Source organism: Taudactylus pleione, unplaced genomic scaffold (genome assembly GCF_031769625.1).
Source record: "Taudactylus pleione unplaced genomic scaffold, aTauple2 ptg000579l, whole genome shotgun sequence".
Classification (NCBI taxonomy): Eukaryota; Metazoa; Chordata; class Amphibia; order Anura; family Myobatrachidae; genus Taudactylus; species Taudactylus pleione.
This window is the reverse complement of record NW_028284981.1, coordinates 1,788,891-1,811,432: the sequence shown is the minus strand read 5'-3', so window position 1 is coordinate 1,811,432 and position 22,542 is coordinate 1,788,891. Positions and strand designations below refer to the sequence as shown.

Here is a 22,542-nt window from a genome sequence, read left to right as displayed (position 1 = left end):
TACGTTCTTCCAGTGGTGTCGACCGAGAGGTTATGCACCGCGGGAGTTTCGTCTGTCTCGGATTCTCGCCTTCCTGCAAGCGGGACTAGATCATGGGCTTCGCCTTGCTTCTTTGAAGGTACAGGTTTCGGCCCTATCTGTCTGGTTTCACCGTAGGATTGCTACAATCCCGGATGTGCGCACCTTTATGCAGGGTGTTCTCCGCATTCAGCCGCCCTTTGTTCCACCTGTGGCGCCTTGGGATTTGGCTGTGGTCCTGAGGGCTCTCCAAGGACCGTCGTTTGAACCACTGGGCTCAGTGGATCTTAAATGGCTAACAGCTAAGACTGTTTTCCTTCTGGCCGTTGCTTCAGCCAGACGTGTTTCTGAGTTAGGGGCTCTTTCTTGTAGACCCCCTTTCTTGGTTTTTTATGGAAACAGGGCAGTGCTCCGCACTCGGCCCGAGTTTCTTCCCAAAGTTGTTTCCCAGTTTCATGTTAACGAGGAAATAGTTGTTCCGGCCTTTAACTCACCGGGTCTTTCCGTGGGTGAGGCCTCTTTGGATGTTGTGCGGGCCTTAAGGACTTATGTTGACCGCACTTCTTCGTTTAGGAAGTTGGACGCTTTGTTTGTCCTCTATGGCTTCCGTAAAAAGGGTTGGCCTGCTTCAAAGCAAACTTTGGCAGCCTGGATCCGTATGGCTATTTCTGAAGCTTATCTTCATGAAGGCCTACCGGTCCCTCCTTCTCTGAAGGCTCATTCCACTAGGTCTGTGGGTCCTTCGTGGGCAGCTCGACGTGGTGCCTCGGCAGTTCAGATCTGCAAGGCTGCTACGTGGTCCTCTGTCCATACCTTCGTGAGGTATTACAGGTTTGACACCTTCGCCTCTCAGGATGCTTCCTTCGGGCGGCGGATTCTCCTTTCTGCACAGGAGCGTCCCCACCCTTAAAGGATACTGCTTTGGGACATCCCCAAGGTATCCTGTGGATACCCTATGGACCCTGAAGTAGAAAATATGAGATATGGTAAGAACTTACCCTTGGTATCTCTATTTCTACGAAGTCCATAGGGTTCCACAGGACTCCCGCCCTGTCGCACCTGTGCTGCAGATGGGCTTTGCTCTGGTCACCGGTTTTCCGTCTCCCTCTGGTGAGAATGTGATTCTTGTATGTGTCCAGATCTTTTTTCTCTCTCTTCCTTCTCCTCCGGCCTATGGCTTGATAACTAACTGAGGTGCCTTGGCTCGGGGGCGGGGTATAGGAGGGGGACCCTAGTGCATCCTTGGAGGCTGAAAAGCTTAACTCTATGGTGCCCAGCGACTGACGTCACACCTATACCCCAAGGTATCCTGTGGAACCCTATGGACTTCGTAGAAATAGAGATAACAAGGGTAAGTTCTTACCATATCTCATATTTTTCTCCTTCAATACTCTGTGATGGCAGCCATTATAAGGTGGTAGCTTTACTTCTATGCTAGGTAGAGACAGGTAGACAAAAGCGCCACCCACATGCACTGTGTAATGCGGCTCATCCTATATCTGAGCATAGGTAGGTCCCAGCAGCATTTTGATGTCTGTAGTGTTGTCATTTCATCATCTGTCCTGGCCACGCACCATGTCTATGCTAGAAGGCGTGGATGGGCTGTGTATCCGTGGGTCACCAGTCCGCTACTTGCGGGAGCCGATCTGGCTGTAAAGGCCCCTACAAACGGAACACTACTGCTAACGATTCGACGCATCGGAACGATAAATTGGCAATATCATTCCGTGTATATTTAATATCTGGGCATTGCGTGCTCCTGTGGGGGTCGTCAGCCGCATCGCCTGATCTTTTTGTACATGCAGAGAGATCAGGCGATGCGGCGGGGGCCGGCATATTTGGGCGGGCACGGGACCTGCTAGGCCTGTTTATAGGGACCACCCGATATGTCGGCCCTGGGAACGTGGGTCGCATCGGCGGGTACACATTGTACAGTGTGTACCCACCTTAAGAATTTAAAGAGTATTGCCAGGATAGGTGTCTTGGCCCCCTTAGTTTCACAGCCTGCTTGTCTTTTTGGGCTGTACTTATCTCTAGGTCTTCATGAAGCTGCTTTGCTGAATGTTTCTTACATTGGCTAAGTCTTTGTTGGCACATACTTGGATGGCGTCTACAGCACCTGCCATTTGTGAGTGGATTGTGTTGGTGAATGATACAACGGGAGTGCTTTGTGTACCCGGTGAAACTGCCCTGTATGACAGTGGAACAATTAGTTTTCCTTCTTTTTTGGGGGGGGGGGGGGGGGGATTCAGCGTGATTCGTTGCTTGAATGATGGCGTTTCTGCTCTTGGACTTCCCACTTCATTTGATCGGTCACCTGTGTTAAAAGCTCTTATCGTCAATTAGTCCATTCAGCACAGGTGGCTGCAATCCTAAATGAAGAGGGAAGTCCAGGAGCCTTGAGTACCTAGCAGAAAGGAAGTCATGTTGGACTGTTTCCTATCCTCCTCATATTTCTGCTGTGGAGATGGCTTCTGCGTGTGTGTGGTTTTTTGAAGGCTTTGCTGAGGGTAACTTTTTGTTCATGTCATATAGCTGTTGTGCCCTCCAGTGATGCTCCATGCCTCTGCTACACATTGTTGAATTGTGAGCGGTTATCTGTGTATATAAGAGCAAGCGTCCAGATGTCCATCAACCCTCCATGGCACAGTATTTACCCATGGTGCTGGGGGCTGTGCCCTGCTGCCTAATGTGATTAGTGGTGTCATTGATTTGTTTCTTACCTTTAAAAATCTTAATAAAAATTGGCAAATGAAAAAGAGAAAAATGAGTAATCTGGACAGAAGAGGCTGTTATGTACAGCCATGGCCAAAAGTTATGAGAATGACACAAGTATTGGTTTTCACAAAGTTTGCTGCTTCAGTGTCTTTAGACCTTTCTCTTTCCTCCACTAGGGGACACTGGAGGTGCTTACGCTGGGGTATAGAGGCGTGGATAACTGGAGCCGGCACTTTAAATAATTTAGAAGTGTGAAGCTCCTCCCCCTCTATGCCCCATCAGCCCTCAGTTTAGAAAATGTGCCTGTAGGAGCTGGTCACATTATGCTGTGCTCCAGCAAAGACATTTATTTATTTTTTGTTTATTTAAAGCATCTTTTACATTCCTATAGGTACCCTTCACCACCTATCTAAAAGGTGGGGTCCGGGTATCTGGCGCCCTGGTGTTTTAGCAAACAGGGCTCATTACAAGAGCTCCTGACAGCTCCTTACCGCCACAGCTAAATCTTCCCACAAGAAGAGAAGACTCTGCTGACCTGCCGAGAGAGACCTGCGGGGACACGCAGTGAGTAAAAGGCTGCGTATCCCCCGGCTCCTGCCCCCGCTGCCCGGCGCTGACACAGCATGCTGCGCTGTTAGGTGTGCATAGCGCTGTTAGACAGCGCTACATATGTCCCACTGTCGGCGCTGCCCTGAGCTGTGTTAGGGAATACACAGCGCTACACGCGGCTGCTTATTTCTCCCCTCTCCCCGTTGTTGCACGTGGGTAGCGCGGAGGGAGGGGGATGGGCCACATAGCAGCCGTAATGGAGCCCTTAGGGCATGAAGAAGGGGGCGGGGCCTAATCAGCGCGGGCTCTATCTCTTCTATATGCGGCAAGCGCCTGTAAAAAAAACAGCGTGGCTGCCGTTTATTAACTGTTAAATGCCTGCATCTCTCCTTTATACAGGAAGAGTGCAGCAGAACTGAAGGCTGGATTCTTTTGCTCCCCATTCCTGGCTACAGCAGCTACAAGTTAAGCAGAGGCCGTGCACTGAGGGTGCAGGGAATCTGATCTGTGGGAAGGGAGTGGGGTGTATCTCCTCCTCTGTATCCCAAGCCAGCCTTCTGTTTTTCTTTACTTCTGTGTATACTCTGTCCCTCTGTGTTGGTGACTGTGTGTATACATGTCAAACAGAACAAAGGCGTCTCAAAAGATGTTTGTTTGTTCTAGGTGTAACAACAAACTATCCAAGCTGCATGCTGCTGGGTCCACGTTATGTAATGCTTGTATAGCAATTGATTCACCTGTGGCTAATACTGCCTCACCTGCGCCTACATGGGCCGCTGACATGGTAGGAGTAATGACGGATTTATCGTCTGAGTTAGCTGAGGCACGGAAGTCTCAGCCTCCCTGGGTTGCTGGGCTAACCAAGTCTCTTGACACCCTGGTACAGGTTATGGTTACAGCTGTGTCCGCACCCTCCACTTCCTTACACGGACCGACACAAAAGCGTCCTTTATCGACTGTTCTCCAGTCAGAAGAGTCTGACGAGGAATTCCTCACTGCGGAGCATACTGAGGAGGGGGAATTGGAGGAAGCATTACAGGACGATACCCCTCTAGAGTTAGAGTCCACCTCTCCCGTGGTGGAATCTCTAATTTTGGCGGTCAGAAAAATCCTTAACTTACCTGAGGATATTATTCCTGCATCCCAGGAGTGTGAATTATTTCATGAACAACCAAAGAGTTTTGCGGTTTTTCCGTTCTCACTGCATCTTCAACAACAGCTCTCAGTGGCCTGGAAGCAACCGGATAAACGGTTCAAAATTCCGCGCCGGTTTCCTTCTAGCTACCCTTTTTCACCATCCATGATGGAGAAGTGGGAAACACCCCCTCCAGTAGATGCGTCCGTCTCCCGTCTTTCTAAAAAAAACAGCACTCCCAGTACCGGAAGCTACAGTACTAAAAGATCCTTCGGATCGTAAATTGGAGACAACGCTAAGATCTATTTATACAGCAGCGGGTGCTCAACTTAGGCCCACCCTTGTTACTGCTTGGGTTAACAAGGCGGTGGTTTGCTGGGCTGACCAGTTGATTACAGGTTTGGACTCGGGTACTTCTAGAGTAGAGTTACGCTTACTAGCAGAACACATCTGCAAGTCTGCAGTTTTCCTGGGAGAAGCATCAAAAGATATCAGTCAGATTAGTGCTCGCATATCTGCTTCTGCTATTTCGGGCTGCAGAGCCCTCTGGTTGCGCGCCTGGCATGTGGACGCAGAATCCCAAGCGTGCGGTGGAGGGTTTACCATTCAATGGCGACATGCTGTTTGGCCCGGAATTAGACAAATGGATATCCCAGGCCACGGGGGGTAAGTCTTCCTTCCTCCCGTCAACTGCATTGGCTCCCAGAAGATCTTACACTGGACATTCCTTTCGTGCTCCACATTCCTTTCGTGGTAGAGCCAGAGGTGCTCCCTCCCAAGCAAGAGGTGGCAGAGGTAGAGGTCGCCCACACTCTGTTGCACGTAGACCGGAGCCTAAGCCAGCTGAGAAACAGGTGGCATGACTGTCTTCTGTCCCACCTGGGACCACCTACAGTGGGAGGCCGCCTGCAAAGATTTCAACAAGTTTGGAACCAGACATCTCCAGAGCCGTGGATCCGCAGACTAATTTCCCTGGGGTACCGAATAGACTTCGAGGTCCCCCCTCCACCTCGGTTCTTCACTACAAGTCTGCCAATACCTGCAGACAAGGCCAGGGTTCTACAGGAGGCTATCCAGTCTCTAGTAGTATCATTGTGCTAGTCCCGGTTCCAGAACATCAACGAGGTATGGGGTTTTACTCAAACCTGTTTGTAGTACCCAAACCGGATGGATCGGTCAGGCCCATCTTGAACCTCAAGTCATTGAACCTGTATCTGAAGATGTATCGGTTCAAAATGGAGTCTCTGCAGTCCGTTATTGCGAGCTTGGAACCAGGAGAGTTCCTATTATTCATGGATATCAAGGATGCTTATTTCCACGTTCCCATTTGGGAACCACACCAAGCCTTTCTGCGTTTCGCCATATTGAAGGATCATTATCAGTTTCGGGCATTGCCGTTCGGGTTATCCTCGGCTCCCCACATCTTCACCAAACTCATGTCAGTCATGATTCCTCTCCTTCGTTCATTGGGAGTGAACATAATCCCTTATTTGGACGACCTGTTACTCAAGGCGCAGTCGGTATCTCTTCTTACAAGTCATGCCTTACTGACATATCAGACTCTAATCCAACACGGTTGGATAATAATCTTCAAGAAATCAAATCTCAATCCGTCCCAGAAGCTCCTGTTTCTGGGCATGATCTTAGATATGGCATCACAGAGGATCTTTCTTCCAGTAGACAAGGCTCGGGATATCCGGTTGTTAGTTCAGCTGGTCCTCAGACCAAAGAGGGTGTCCCTCCTTCTTTGTCTACGTCTCCTGGGGAAGATGGTAGCGGCCTTCGAGGCAATACAGTTCGGGCGATTCCACTCCAGGGTGTTCAGCTGGACCTACTAACACAGGGGTCAGGGTCTCATCTGCTCCTACATCGACAGATCCGTCTGAGCCCTGCTACCAGAGTGGCCTTTCTCTGGTGGACACAATCCAACAATCTTTTAGCGGGCCGGAGATTCGGAGTGTGGGACTGGATCATCGTAACAATGGATGCCAGCCTTCGAGGATGAGGAGCAGTAGTCCTCAATTATCATTTTCAGGGTCGATGGTCCCCTCTAGAACAAAAGTGGCCCATAAATGTGTTGGAACTCAGAGCGATCTACAATGCTCTGATAGAAGCAACAGAGTTTGTAAGAACTCGTCCGGTAAGAGTTCAGTCCGACAACGCGACAGCCGTCGCGTACATCAACCGCCAAGGAGGGACTCGGAGTCGCATGGCCATGTGAGAAGTAACTCAGATTATCAGGTGGGCCGAGAGCCAGTCAGTAATCCTGTCGGCGGTATTCATCCCGGGTGTGGACAACTGGGAAGCAGATTACCTAAACCGACAGGATATCCACCCCGGAGAATGGAAGCTTCAGTCCTCAGGTGGACCTCATGGCGTCACGATTGAATCGTCAGCTCCCGGTATACGTGTTAAGAACTCGAGATCCGCAGGCAGTGGCAGTAGATGCTCTGACAGTTCCGTGGAACTACGACTTGGTTTACCTCTTTCCTCCGATTCCAATTCTTCCTCGACTGCTAAAAGGGATAAAACACGAGTCAGCCTCTGTCATTCTCGTGGCTCCGAACTGGCCTCGGAGGAGTTGGTTCGCGGACCTTCGGTCCCTATTGTCAGACGATCCGTGGCCCCTTCCTTTGCGCCCAGATCTGCTACAGCAGGGTCCTTTAGTACACCCCAACCTAGCACAACTGCGTTTAACGGGGTGGCTCTTGAAACCGATATCCTAAGACGCAGAGGAATCCCAGACTCTGTCATTCCCACCATGCTACGCGCCAGGAAACCAGTTTCTGCTGCGCATTATCACCGCATCTGGCATTCTTATATCTCGTGATGTTCCAGTCAGGATCTTCCATCTAGGACTTTTCGGTTGTCCCGGTTTCTGCTTTTTCTTCAGACGGGTCTGGATTCTGGCCTTCGTCTTGGAACTTTAAAGGTGCAGGTTTCTGCCCTTTCCTTTTTCTTTCAACGGAAATTGGACCTCATTCCTGAGGTGCAGACGTTTCTTCAGGGGGTCTTGCGGGTGCAGCCTCCTTTTGTACCTCCGATTGCTCCCTGGGACTTGAACTTAGTGTTTTTGTTTCTTCAGTCGTCCATGTTTGAACCTTTGGAAGAGTTTGATATTAAGTACTTGTCTTGGAAGACGGTCCTCCTCTTAACTCTAGCTTTGGCTCGTAGAGTTTTGGAATTGGGTGCTCTGTTCTATAAGCCTCCTTACCTTGTGTTTCATGCTGATAGGGCGGAACTCCGGACGGTAGCCGCCTTCCTTCCCAAGGTAGTGTCGGCTTTTCATATTAATCAGCCTATTGTGGTACCGTCTTTGGTGGAGGACTCTGGTGGTTCTTCTACCTTGGATGTGGTTAGAGCTCTCCGCATCTATGTTGACAGGACTGCTTCCCTCCGTAAGTCTGAGTCGCTTTTTGTCCTCTATGATGCGGTTCGGAGGGGTTGGCCAGCGTCTAAGCAGACTTTGGCACGTTGGATCCGACTGACTATTCATCAGGCTTATGTTGGTGCCGAACGCCGGCCTCATTCGTCCATTTCGGCTCATTCCACACGTACTGTGGGTGCGTCCTGGGCGGCCGGTAGGGGAGCCTCCACGTCACAATTGTGCCATGCGGCCACTTGGTCTTCTGTGCACACGTTTGTCAAGTTTTACAAATTTTATACGTTCGCGGTTTCGGCATCCCGTTTTGGCGGTCTTGTTCAGCAGGTCCCGCAGAGCGCTCCCGTCCGTGGGGAAAACTTTGGGACGTCCCCAGCGTAAGCACCTCCAGTGTCCCCTAGTGGATGAAAGAGAAAATGGGATTTTGGTATCTACCGGTAAATCCTTTTCTCTGATTCCACAGGGGACACTGGACGCCCACCTCTGCTCTCTTAGCCTGCCTGTTCGGTTTGTTTCATATGTTGTATATTTTGATTATTGTGTGTTCTCTCCCTTTTTACTCCGCTTGTTCTCCATCTCCTCTCGGTCTTCATTTTCTAAACTGAGGGCTGATGGGGCATAGAGGGGGAGGAGCTTCACACTTCTAAATTATTTAAAGTGCCGGCTCCAGTTATCCACGCCTCTATACCCCAGCGTAAGCACCTCCAGTGTCCCCTGTGGAATCAGAGAAAAGGTACCAAAATCCCATTTTTTTTTGTCAGATGTTACTAAGGTTTACTGAAGTAACTTTACAAGCATTTCATAAGTGTCAAATGCTTTTTTTGCCAATTACATTAAGTTTATGCAAAGAGTCAATATTTGTAGTGTTGACCCTTCTTCTTCAAGACCTCTGCAACTCGCCCTGGCATGCTGTCAATTAACTTCTGGGCCACATACTGACGGCCGCCCATTCTTGCCTAATCAAGTTCTCAATGGAATTAAGGTCTGGGGAGTTTCCTGACCATGGACCCAAAATTTCAATGTTTTGTTCCCCTAGCCACTTGCTTATCACTTTTGCCTTATGGCAAGGTGCTCCATCATGCTGGAAAAGGCATTGTTTGTCACCAAAATGTTCTTGGATGGTTGGGAGAAGTTGCTCTTGGAAGACGTTTTGGTACCATGCTTTATTCATGGCTGTGTTCTTAGGTAAAATTGCGAGTGAGCCCACTCCCTTGGCTGAGAAGCAACCCCACACATGAATGGTCTCAGGAAGCTTTGCACGCTCCCGCTGGTCGTTGTCTGCATCTGTCATCGCCTGAACATGCCGGCCAACCTGCCGATATCGGCAGGTTGTGCATGTTCGGTGCATGAGGGATGGTAGCTGCATTGAACGACATATGGTTCAGTGTGGGCACAATATCCACTGCACAGTATGATGATTGAACGATTATGATCTTGTAATCGTACAGTCGTTCTACACTTGTGTAGTGGATACGCACCTTAAGGGGGAATGACCCAGGTTATTGAAGTCTGTGCAGCTTGTGGTGATGCTTGTTTTGCTGACAGTAAGGCTGTTGTCTATACCGTGTGCGCAGTCTTCAGACTGAAGAGAACAGTCAGCCTTTGGGACAGTTTAAAGAACTTGGGGGTCTATTTACTAAGCCTTGGATGGAGATAAAGTGGGTGGAGATAAAGTACCAACCATCCAGCTCCTAACTGTCATTTTTCAAACAGCCTGTGATATGGGGGTTAGGAGCTGACTGGCTGGTACTTTATCTCCGTACTCTTTATCTCCACCCAAGGCTTAGTAAATAGACCCCAAATAGCTTTGATGATGGAGCCACTAAAGGCACACATCCATTAAACGACAGGCAAAAGACTGCACGATTACGACATTGTAATCGTGCAGTCGTTTGTTAGTATGTGATGAGCCTGCACCGAACGAGCAGTTGTTCAGTGCAGGCACAATCAATCATCAGCAAACATGCTGAACCTGACAATATCGTCAGGTTGTACAGCAAGTTTGCACAATGATGTCTAAGCGACCAGCGGGAGCGCGCATCGCTAGTCATTTAAGACATTTTTGCAAAGTGTTTGGAAGCGATTGAACGATAACGTTAGTTATCGTTCAATCGCTCAAATAGATAGTCTAGTGGATGTGTGCCTTTCGTCAGTGTGAGGTTCTTCAGTTGTATTGGAATCTGCAGGAATCAAAGAAGTCTAATCTGTATACTACTGAAATATGGGGATGAGTGAGGCAACATTATCCATATCAGCGCAAAAATCCCTTTTTGAGGATCGTGGCCGGAAAACCATGGTCTGTCCAGCACGTCGGGTGGTAAAGGCTGTAATCCATAAGGGATGGGCACAGGTGAAGTGTCCGTCTAAAGCTGGGTACACACTCTATACTGGCCAATTACCATTGTATAGTGTGTTACCCCCAATTCACCGTTTGATGAATTGTCAGGTTACATGTGATGTGCTGAACGTCAGACGGGATGATGGGTTTTCCGGGTAAGATGGTACAAGCGCAGTCTCTTGCTGGACCTGCTAGCACTGTGGGATGACCTTTCCAGACCACATTAGTCTTTGACATGATGGTAAAACCCGAGGTTAAAGAAGTCTCCTGATGAAAAGATTTGGGCCTCCTCAGCTGGACATAATGGAAACAAACCTGAATACCTAAGTACCAAGCTTGTTCTTTAGGCACAATGGGGGTCATTCAGACCCGCTCGCAAGCGGGTCGATGTTCCCCACTGCGCATGCGCACGACGGAGGGAGCTTCGTTGTGCGCATGCGCGAGACCCGGCGAGCGACGGGCTCACCATCGCTCCGGGTCTCGCACCAAAGGGGGCGTGCTGTCGATGTTGATTGACAGCACGCCCCCTTTGGTGGGCGTGCCGGGGGCATGCCTGCCAGACGGAGGCGTTCCCATGGGAACTCCTACCGTCTCAAGCCGGCCCCACTGACATCACTACCCTACCGCAGGGTCTCCATCGCAAGCCCGATGGTCGCGATGGTCAAGACCATCGGGACCATCATCATGGACGCTCGTCCATGAGGACGCTCCAAAAAAAGGTAGAAGGTCCCTGATTCAGAGCGAGCGCTCTGGTCAGAGCGTTCAGCTCTGAATCAGGCCCACTGTTCCATGGAGGCTGCAACTATCTCATGGCTTTCTTCTGTTCCCTGTCATCTCTTGCATGCCAGGAAGATCATTTCCCTTCTCTGACTTGCAAGGAAAACCTAGCAGTCCAGGATTTAAGGATATCCGTGTTTGTGCACAAATGCTATAATGAAACTGAGGTACTAATTACCTGTGCTTAAATATGGATATCCTCAAAGCCTGGGCTGTTAGGATGCCAATAGACAGAGTTTGGGAACTACTGGTCTAGGTCATTTATATTGAGTAGATATCACTCCTGTACAGCTCTGTATAAGCATCCCTGCATGCAGCCGGCTGGGGAACCGCTGCTGTGTATTATTAGCATTCGGAACAGATTTCTCTTGTGCCTGTCACACAAGCAGTTTTACTGTGCTCATAAATGCATCAATATTGAGTCTCTTCCCTGGCTGTGTTCCTGCATGGTGGTAAGTTTGTGTGACAATAACTGAACAGTGGGGTGAAGTACAACACTTAGAGAGTACTGGGATATTTTTCTTCCAAAAACCAGATTTGGTTCCGTCTTTTATTTCTTCCTGTTATTTATGTTAGTGCTGAGCACAGAGTGTAACAGATCAGTGAGCTATCTGTGTGATTCCCATTGTTTTCTTTCTTTGGCGTTTCTCACAATTGTTACTTTTTATCTTTACTTTCTTCATCCTGTAGTTCCAGTGTGACGGTTCCTCCGCAGCCGGAGTCGCTGCCGCCGCAGGGTTTACAGAAGTCTGTCTCCAATTTACAGAAACCGAACACAGTGAACAGTCCGGAGGTGAGTTTAAGAAATTTGTGGGGAGGGGGGTTTGCAGTGTGTGTGTCGGGGAGCGGAGGGGGGTTTGCAGTGTGTGTGTCGGGGAGCGGAGGGGGGTTTGCAGTGTGTGCGGTTGGGGAGTTTACAGTGTGCGTGCATGACGGGAAGCTGGAGAGGGAGGGGGGTTTACAGTGTGTGTGTGTGGTTGGGGAGTTTTACAGTGTGTGTGGTGGGGGGGTTTTACAGTGTGTCGGGGAGCTGGGGGGGGAGGGGGGTTTGCAGTGTGTGTGGTGTGGGTGTTTACAGTGTGCGTGTCGGGGAGCTTGGGGGGAGGGGGGTTTGCTCTCTCTGTGTGTGGGGTGGGGGGGTTTACAGTGTGCGTGACGGGGATCTGGGGGGGAGGGGGCTTCACAGTGTGTGTGGTGGGGGGGTTTACAGTGTGCGTGACGGGGAGCTGGGGAGAGGGGGGTTTACAGTGTGTGTGGTGGGGGGGTTTTACAGTGTGTGTGGTGGGTTTTTTTTTACAGTGTGTGTCGGGGGGAGGGGGGTTTGCAGTGTGTCGGGGAGCTGAGGGGGGTTTGCAGTATGTGTGTCGGGGGGGGGGGGGGAGGGGAGACAACGGTGCCACTTGCATTGAGTTTATATGTTGTTCTTGTGTTAATATTTTTGTTCATGTTACATGTACTTGGGATCCAGTCAGAATGCAGACAAGTTCAGAGCGACAACAAACTTTAGGCTGGCAGTAAAAAAAATTTGACATTGCTAAAATGTTGACATTTTTAGGGTTCGGCTAAAGGAAGCGAGAAACTGTCGACATTCTGGTGTCCACATGTTAAATGAACATGTCGATATTGTATCCATTTTCAAATATCGACATTTCTTGTCTCCCTAACATACATGTCGACATTCATAACCGGTCGACTTTTCATACTACACACCTGGGTTTGTGGATGTGGAATAAGATTATAAGAACCACTGTGGCAGGAACCGCTGAGTGTACAGTGGTGCGGGATATATTTGTGTTATATTAAGGATTATTGGGTCAGCTGACAGCCTTACGTCAGAACCCTCAACGTTCTTATTGAAGTCCTGCACGAGCAGGTAATAAGATAGTTATTGAAACATGGGCCTTCCCCAATTTACTAATGGTTTTGTTACGTTCTGTGAAAGCTGAGCCTGGGATCTCTAGTGGGATTTATTCATGCCTTTTACGCTTTTTACTTTTGCAGATTATAAATTTAGTGCCAGGTGGGCCAAAGTCATGGGCTCAGCTGAACGGAAAGCCAGCAGGACAAGAAGGTGGTAAGAACAAAGCTTTGTGTATCTTATATGTGAGTAGTAGTGTAAGTGTTGGGTATTTCACTGTGCCGGTTATAAACGCCATTGTCATGAGACCTAGGCAATGCATCCAATCTCCCGCTGTGTTTGCAGGAAAATGTAAGTGCAAGCTTTCATCTGTACATTGGTTATTACTGCAGGATAACCTCGCTGGTTTTTGTTTGCACCTCTGTGCGGTGCCTGCAAAAAACTGAGCTTTTCCTGCTGGATAACCCGCATACAATGTTGAGATGGATTGGGTCTCCCCTCAATGTCTGCAGCAGTGTATATCATTGTGGCCCTTACAGTGTATCCTGCTGAAATGTGGTGCCAGTGCCGAGTGCTGGCCTAATTAACTAGTGATGTAACTTAGTTTTTGTCCTAACTGGGGGACACTGCCGACCATTGGGTTTAGAAGGGTGCACATCACACCTGGTTTGTAGCGAAGGTCTACATCCCATCAGCACTACTCAGGCAATCAGAAGTCTGTTTTGTTTTTATGTGCCTATGAAGTGGGCACCATCATCGTTCCGATTGGCTGAGCAGGGCTGATGGGATGTAGCCGGGACAAGTTAGTTTGATTTGCCTGCCCCTCACAGTGCTCCCCTCTACAACCCCCCTGAGTAGCAGCATCCCCCCCAGATGGCGTAAGAGAAATCGATTTAACTGCGGATACCAGAAATCATCCCTTCATCCCATTCTGCTTATGTACTCGGAACTGTCTCTCATAACATCAGAGTTTTTCTGTCCCATCTCTGCAGGTTCAAGGGGCTCAAACCGACTGTTGTCCTTCTCTCCCGAGGAATTTCCAACACTGAAAGCAGCTGGAGAGCAAGACAAGGCTGGCAAAGAAAAGAGCGTCTTAGATCTGTCGTATGGGCCCGGACCAAGCCTCCGCCCCCAGAGTAAGCCCCTCGCCCTGCTTCCCGGTAACCGCTCTGAACGTTTTATTGTCCGTCCTCCCCTTACCTCCATTTCACTTTGCTCCTGTTAATCTACAGCGGGTTTCACGTACCTTGCGTCTGCTACTTGTGTAAATACTTTAAATCGCCAATACTGTCTTGTAAAAAATAAATGAGACTATATGTGTTCCCGTGTACAATACCGTTTGCGGAGTCTGTGGTCAAGTCAATTTTGTGATACTTGAATTCCGATTTCAGTACAGTGTGTTTTGCGAAAGAATGAGCTTCTAGTTAGACAATGTGACCTAGAGCGGGTTCCAGTCAATAGATAGACCGTAAAGAGGTCGACAATGTCTAGATGGTCAACAGATGTTAGTCGCAGAAAAGGTTGACACAAAAATGGTTGACACATGTTTTTATTTTTTACAGTATGTTAGTTAGGTACTTACCAGAGTGTTGGGCACTAGAAGGGATGGTTAGGTTTAAGCACCAAGGGTGGGGTTAGGGTTAGAAAAAAGTGTTGCCCATTTTTTGTGTCGACCTTTACTGTGTCGACCTTTTGTCCCTGTTACCTATTGCCTGTGTAACCTCTGCTGTCTATCTAGTTCCTGTCTCTTTTATACCAAACCCCCTAGTGCAGTGAATCCTGAAGTCCTAAAGTACTACGTGTTTATGGGTCTATGCTCCTGCGCCCATGCGTTCATGCATCCCACGCCCACTAGTAGTCCGGGAATGGTATAAATTACTTCACCCGAGGAGTTAACTTATATGATAACTTATTAAACTATTCTGGCATCTGTAGTGATCGCTTAGAAGCCGCAGAGCTGGGTTTCTACTGTGCTCATTCCTAATCTGAGATAACACACTGCTCCATTGTAAGACCTGTGTGTTTCAGTCCAAACTGATGAAATTCGTGTTTCTTTATAGATTAAAAATAAACATCTGCATCCAAGTGGTTTGTTCATGTTTAATTGATTTTTAGGTAGGTTTGGCCATGTTGAACAGTGGATTTTATATATTTTCATGGTAAAAACAAAATTTGCTAGCATATGTCTTTGTGTAATGGCAAATGTGTATTTTTCCCCAATTATAAGTAGAACTTGTTATAATACCCATTGCATCTATCCCAAGTCTCCCGTCGTCATGTGGAAGTGTGCCCGCTAGGGCCTCCTGTGTTGTATAGAAGGATCCTCTAGGGGGCGTTGGGTGTGAGCTGGATCCCAGTAGTCCCATTTAATTAAATGCAGTAGGGATGTAAAGTCTGTACATTAAGTTTGGTTCGTACTAGAAGGTCATTGGTGGTTAATTCTTGGTCTCCTTATCCTCCTGTTCTCAGATGTCACCAGTTGGAGGGAGGGCGGTGGGAGAAGCATCTCTGGTGGCATATCTCCAACCGTATCTCCTACTGAGCCGGGCAGCAAATCCACCATCCCTGGAGATGGGGCCCCCTCCACAGCGCAAGCTAACGATTCGAAAGAGCTTTCGCTACGCCCAGCTCAGCCCAACAGAAAAGGGGCTTCGCAGTTCGCGGGGAACGCATATCACCCGCCAACTTACCATGATATGCTGCCAGCTTTTGTAAGTATACACATCCTACCGTTTATGCATGAATTTGGCACAATTAGTGCTCATAAATTACTAAAATTTCCACCTAAGATGTAGCCTCACATGATCGTTGGGTTATTAGGAAGATGCTGTGTGTGGCTCCTCACACTACTTATTATAGCCAAACTTTGTCACTGTTTTGTCCTTTAGCCACCCAGAGTTCACAGGCATCCCTTTAATATCTGCCTCGAGCTAGAGGTAGGGCACGTTGCAATTATAGCTCCTCCTCCCCGCTTAGCCCCTCCCATTGCCAAGCAAGGCCAGTTTTACACCTCTGCTTGTGAGTTGGTGACCTCAGATTTCTATCCAGGATTATAACAAAACTTCTAGTGATTTCACGCAACTCGTCTGTCTAAAAGGCAATCTGTGAACCTGGATTGTCACTGCTGCATTATAGTAAACCTGGGATAGGTCACTGTTCTTCCACTGTTAATGTTGGTGAGAAACCGGTTGTAATGATAGTGTATGTGTATATGTTGTGTTTAGGCAGCACAGGCAGTTATGCACCAGAAGTAGAATGATTTGATCCTGCCACCCAGTCCAGTCACCCATGGCAGGGGATTTAAAACAAATTTTTAACTTTGATATAAATTCCCTCACTTAAACGTATATCAGTGCTTCACACGTGCAGTCTACCAGGATTTCATCCTTCAGTCTAAAGCTTAGTTATTCCAGGTTTATTTGCTCAGTCCTGCTCAGGCTTTAGAATGTTTTACGGTCATATAATTATCTCTCTATTGGTGTTTTGTTCTCAGATGTGCTCTCAGCATTCATCAGAACCCACTGGGACATCGGACCGAGCTTCCTTCCCCGTCCTCACCACTTCCCAATCTCGCCCTGAGCCCCGTGTACCTTTCAGACAATACCAGATAAACCATCATGAAGGGTGAGTAGGTCCTGAGTGTTTTCAAGGGTGCTTTGCTTTGTGAGGGTATTTATATAAAATACATTGCTGCCATTTAAAGTTCTCTTAAAAGCTGTAATGCAAATATTTTTTCATTCTTGTTAACTCACAGAAAAGAGAACCGACCGAACGGCAGCTTCCGTCCAGTACGTCCACCACGACCTCAACCAGAGAAGGCTCCAAGGGCCACCATAATTAATGCAGAAGATCTTAAAGAATTGGATGACCTGGATAATGATGCAGAAGATGGCTGGGCTGGTATGTGGGGAACATAGGTTCAAAACGTGGGGGGGGGAGAGATTGCAGTTTTTGAGTTCATGTGTACCCAGCTAAGAGGTGAGACACCAGTTAAAACTTAACAGAAGGGTCTTTCTCTCCGGTTTTACTTTCCATAATTGTGGTGGGCAGGAAAAGTAATTCAAAAACTTCTCCTAGTCCTTAAATGTCCATACACTGTGATATCACTGGGGGGCTTTGGCCATTATGATACTAAGACTGCTATCAACATGTGTGATGGTCTTCTGACCTCGCTGGCAAATCCTCAGTGTAAGCCGGCGGGGTCGTGGCTGGGGTAGTGTTTGTTACTCTTCAATACTCGGGGCCGAGCATTGTGTTAAGTCATTGGGTGGCAACATTAAGTTCTAGCTTTCCTCTTTCCCCTGGCCTTTGCGAAGCAGACCTTCCCCTGTCACGCTTACAAATGAATAGCTTGAGAGTCACCTGCAGGAGACTGGGCCTTGCCCTGGTCTATGTTCCTGTATTTCAGTTACGAGAACTCTGTTTTAGGCCCTTTGCTGATCCGTGCTCCCTCTGCTCTCTCAGGCATTCACGATGAAGTAGATTATTCTGAGAAGTTGAAATTCAGTGAAGATGAGGAAGATGAAGAAGTTGCGAAAGAGAGAAGCAAATGGTGAGATCAAGTTATAGTGACTTGTATAGGCGCTGGGCAGTGTGCCATTATACCCATATTCTACCCACTGATAGGCGAGCTGATCCAATTCTCTAAGGGCATAACTGAGGCAACAAGTGATGCCGATAGTTCTCAGTGTATCGTCGGGCTGTATATTGGTTGTCTACAAAGAGCCACCTTGTCTGTGTGTATAGTAGTTGACTTGCTCCCTTTGAATGTAACAAGACCTGCTCTGTACTCGCCATTCTGTCCTGGAAATTGAGTATTTGTATTGGAACTTTAAGGGTTATTGAGCATAAAATAAAGGGAAAACAACTGTGTGCCTCGACCTAATATGAATCCACACAAACTAGTAGATAAATGAATAAATATCTTTTATTGTAATAAGTATTAGCAAAGAGTTCCTAGTAAGCAATCATAGGACTCATAGCAGCATAAATGGTATTCTCTAATAATGTGGTGTAGTTTATTATAGACAGTCGGAATGCTGGCGCTTAGAATGTAGACGCCGGAATCCAGACACCTGTCAGAATCCCAACGCCGGCATCTCATCGGTAAGTAGAGGGGTTGGGGTTAGGCACTAGGGGGCGGGTTAGGTTAGGCCCTTGAGGGGGGGGGGGGGGGTGTCTTAGACAGCGGGGAGGAAGGGTTAGCGGTAAGGGTATGCAGTGCAGTTGGGAAGCCGGCGGACGTAATCCCGACAGCTGGCTTCCTGACTGCTTTATCCCGGTGAGGGTTAAATGACAGGTGTCTAAATGTAGACGTCTGTCATTATACCGACGCGGTCTAGGTTTAGGGCTCCCAGGGGGGGACTTAGGGTTAGGCTAGGGGGAGGGAGGGTTAGGGTTAGGCACCCCCCCGGGGGACTTAGGTTTAGGCGGCGGGGAAGGGGGGGTTAGGTTTAGGCACTGGGGGGGAAGGTTAGGGTAGGGGAATAGGTTAGTAAATACTTACCTGGGGACGATCAGGATTTTCACTCATGTCGGGCAGCCGCTGTCGGGATTTGAACTTGCGTCCTGCGGTAATTCATACTGATTCCGCGGTAAGGGAAAGGTTGGGATATTTACCAACAGGTGTCTGTATCCTAACCCTGTCAAGATGCCAAAATTGGGATTATGGCCACCCGGGATCCCATACCCAACTCTCTAAAAAGTACACGCTATACAATGAGCTGTAACAAAGAAAAAAACAGTAAAGTTGCCTACACAGTAGATGACTCGCAAAAGATGCAATGTCGTCAACGGCTTCCCTTGAACTCCCCGTCAATCCCAGACAAACTATATCTTTCATAAACTGTCCAATCTGACCAACGACCTTAATCTTATTAACGAGATTGGCAGATCTTGCCTGCTGTAGTAAAGATCTGAAAATGCGTTGTACAACCCGCGGGGACGCGCATCGTTCTTGTTAGTAGACCCACACGATTTGGACATATTTTACACGATTTGTCATTTCCGATGCATTGAAATCGGGTAAATCGTGCAAAATATCGTCTAGTGTACTCACCGCACCTTTAGTGTATCAAACCAGCTGTCTGATGCTGTGATATATACATAACTGTGTATTTCCGTTGATTGTGAAAATCCTCAGCCTCAATATTTATTGCCAGAACCATGTAACAAAACATCAAGTGTTCCCTTGCAAGGACTTTTGGCTGCTACATATTGATGCAATTTATATCTCCAGGAATACAATTGCTACATTTATGTATATTTTTTAGAACTTCTGTTTGTTTGTTTTTTCTTTGTAACAGCTCTTTGTATAGTGTGTACTTTTTAAGGGGCCTATCCACTAGCAGACATGAAAACGACTGCACGATTATGACATTGTAATCGTGCAGTCGTTTGTCAGTCTGTGATGAGCCTGCACTGAACGAGCAGTCGTTCAGTACAGGCTCATCCATCATCTGCAAACATGCTCAACCTGACGTTATCGTCAGGTTGTCCAGCATGTTTGCACGATGATAGATATTTAAACGACCAGCGGTGCCGCGCATCGCTGGTCGTTTTAGACATTTATTGCAAACGATTGCGATATTATCGTTCAATCGCTCATTTCCATCGTCTAGTGGATAGGGGCCTTTAGATATACCATTTATGCTGCTATGAGTTCTGTGATCCCTTACTAGGAACTCTTTGCTAATATGTTTTATTGTAATAAATTCATTTATTAGTTTGTGGATTCATATTAGGTTGAGTCAGCACTGTTCTTTTCCCTTTATTTTGTTGCATTAAAGTTGGCAATACCTTATATATAATTTACTGCTGTAGACCCAACCTATTTGTTCACCATTATTAATCTGGCTCTTAGTTTTTTTTTTCTGTGCTATTGAGGATAAAGCCAAGTGCTTGGAAACGAGGTATGAGAACGACTGTTCCAGGTTGAATGATGCTCGGATGGCCGGCCCTGGCTGATGCCATTGTTTCTTTCCAGGAACGGCTGGGAGTGTAGAAGGCAGCGTCAGGTCTCCTTTAACTCCACGGACAGCGCAGAAGCCAAGCACCCTGCTGAGGACGGGAAGGTTTGGAGCGATCCGGCGTCCCATTCTCGCCCTGTCAGGAGGGCTCAGGAGCCTGTGCAGCAAGCGACTCGTAAACCTAACAGCTGGGCGGCCGTGGCTGAGCACTCGGTACGATTCAAGAGTTTTTAACCGATTGCTGCAACCATAGCTGATCTCCAATAATTGTTGGGTGTAGCACCATAATTGTGTTTCGGGTGTTTTGTGCAGATGAGGGTTCTCAATATTCCCATTGCTGAATCGTTTGAACAGGAAACTGACCCATACGTTGGTTTAACATTTAGTGAATATTAACATGAAAATAACAGCTATCATTATCCCTCTTAGGGTTCGTTTGCTTTGAATATGTATAAATGAAGTTTAATTTGATAATTACAGTACTTCTATTTTAAACATTGAGGTGTCTCTGACATAGCTACTTTATAGTAATCCAGTTTAATCTCGTCTGTTAATAGGATGTTCATGTGTTTTTATCTGCCAATTATCTAGATATAGAGTGAATTTTATCTTATTTGCTCTTCTGCTAACAGTGTTTAGTGTCCGTATAAGTAACAGCTGAATGTTTCTCTTACAGAAGGCTGCTCCCACTGCGGTCTTGCGGCAGCAGTCTGTAGAGGAGAAGGAAGAGAAACTGCCTCCACGGCAGAAGTTTGTACCATCCGAAATATCCGAAGCAGTCGAGCGAGCTCGCAAGCGGCGCGAAGAGGAAGAGCGCAGGGCTCGGGAAGAACGGCTCGCAGCCTGCGCCGCAAAACTCAAACAGCTGGATCAAAAGACCAAACAGGCTTCAAAATCTGGGAATGAGACCCCAAAGCGCTTGGAAAATAAGGAGAACGAGGACCCCAGGTCTCCAGTCTCAGACCGGAGCGGCACTCAGGAAACGGCACCGATTTTCCGAAGAGGTACGACAACGTGAAAGGGTGGCTACTTGAGATCAATAGGCACAAGCCCCAGTCCTTGTGGGCAATCGGGGGTTGGGCGGGGGGTAAATATGAGTGCTTTTGTACCTCATCCTGTTTTCTGCACAGACCACCATGTTTATTCTTTTTACCCGACAGGCAGGTCCAGGTGGGAATCTGTGATGTGGTTGCTTTTTAACCTGCTCTCCGTTTTACAGTTGTAGACTGTGCGTATTATCGCTTTCTGCATTTTGTGGGTTATCATTTTTTTTTGTTCCTTGCTAACTCATGTGGACCCTATTTATTTGCAAATTCCATACATTTTGTAGACGCTCTGTGTTCGTTTAAGAGTCTCTAAAACTACAGGTTTAAAACTCAGAAGTGCCTCTGGAGTCGTCCTGCGCATACGCAGAAGGACGCTTGCGGTGGGAGATGGGGAGGGATCTGATTGGATCCCTCTCGGGTGTCCAGAAAAGAAGCCTTTAGGCCAAGCCAAGCTTTTGCCCTTCTGCTCCGCGGGAGGTTTCTGTCCTCCCTGAGCTCGCCTTAGGGCCTTTAGGCTTTTTTTGGGTAACACCACCTGAAAATTGCATTACCCACTAGGACGAAGTACCGGAAAAGCTTAGTACATGTTGGAAATGCAGTAAAACCCTTGAAAACTGCATTTTCGGGGGTTTTATACTACATCCCACATTAAATGGTTTCTCTTACAGTGCTGATTGATTAGCATTAATTTAGTGTTAAAATGAGCAGCATGTTTGGCCTAGCAGTTGGCAGTACTGTCTCACACCTCTGAGGTTTTGGGTTCAATTCCTACCAAGGCACTTTACAGTATGAGAAGCGCTTGGTGGATCAAAAATAATGTGTGACTGTAGGATGTCATGCAAAAATCAACGTGATAAACAGCTATACCATGCAAAAATTATGAGTATCAAATGTACATGCAAAACCACTTTGAAACAATTAAAATTAAATTAAAACGAATAATAAATGAACAAAAGTAAATGGATATAAATAATATGAAATAAAATTAAATAATAATAAAATGCCAAATAAAATAGAATGAAAACAAATTAAAATAAACTGAATTGACCAGTGCAATAAATGTTTATGCTCTTTCTGATCTTACCCTGAGACGTGGAGTATGTTTGCCTGAACTGTCCTCCGATGCTGATATTGGCTGCGGCGCTCTGCGCTGTATGGACACTTGTGCTGTGTCCCGTCTTGAGTGCGGGGATAGCGGCTTGCTCCGGTCTCAATCTTACCTCCGGCGTGCTTTCTGGCTGGTGGCTCTATTAAGAAAGGGCCGTCGGTTTGTCTTTAGTAAAGGCTCCAACGTGTTTCATCCACATGGCGGACTTTATCAAGGAAGCCAGACTGTCAGTAGCTGTACCAATTAGTACTCTAGAGTTTGCGATGATTGGCTAATAGGAATTGTTGCACCAGTGTCAGCTAATTAATTCGGTGATTTCTACACTTGGTAAAATACTTTAAAATAACTTCGCGCAGGCCATAATTGCTGCTTGTTGTTAAAACTTATATTGGATATTCCACAATTGTGTATATTGTATGGAATATTGTTAATAATAAAATGAAATAAAATGAAATTAATATTAAATAAATAAAATAAATAGTAGTTTGCAGGAAATTGTTTAATTAGTTATGAATAAGGGTTATATATTTGTCAGAAATTAACTCAGGGCCTAATTCAGAGCCGCTCGCGAGCGCTGAGCGCTCGCAAGCGGGTCGATGGTGCCCTAATGCCCATGCGCACGACGGAGGGAGCTCCGTCGTGCGC

At 47.3% G+C, this 22,542-nt stretch overlaps 1 protein-coding gene across 9 annotated transcripts in view; it reads left to right on the top strand.

Annotated features, from left to right (window-relative positions):
- The window catches only part of PRRC2B (proline rich coiled-coil 2B), a 92,684-nt gene that overhangs the window by 38,780 nt on the left and 31,362 nt on the right, over nucleotides 1-22,542 (top strand). For 7 of the 9 annotated variants that reach the window (XM_088453327.1, XM_088453323.1, XM_088453326.1 and 4 more), the window contains exons 4-12: nucleotides 11,608-11,710; nucleotides 12,919-12,991; nucleotides 13,768-13,935; nucleotides 15,245-15,486; nucleotides 16,269-16,399; nucleotides 16,530-16,675; nucleotides 17,240-17,327; nucleotides 19,761-19,956; nucleotides 20,420-20,747. In XM_088453327.1, coding sequence (XP_088309453.1) covers nucleotides 11,608-11,710; nucleotides 12,919-12,991; nucleotides 13,768-13,935; nucleotides 15,245-15,486; nucleotides 16,269-16,399; nucleotides 16,530-16,675; nucleotides 17,240-17,327; nucleotides 19,761-19,956; nucleotides 20,420-20,747 — 1,475 coding nt within the window. The remainder of the gene's footprint in view (nucleotides 1-11,607; nucleotides 11,711-12,918; nucleotides 12,992-13,767; nucleotides 13,936-15,244; nucleotides 15,487-16,268; nucleotides 16,400-16,529; nucleotides 16,676-17,239; nucleotides 17,328-19,760; nucleotides 19,957-20,419; nucleotides 20,748-22,542) is intronic. The other 2 variants (XM_088453329.1, XM_088453324.1) reach the window with 1 other exon arrangement.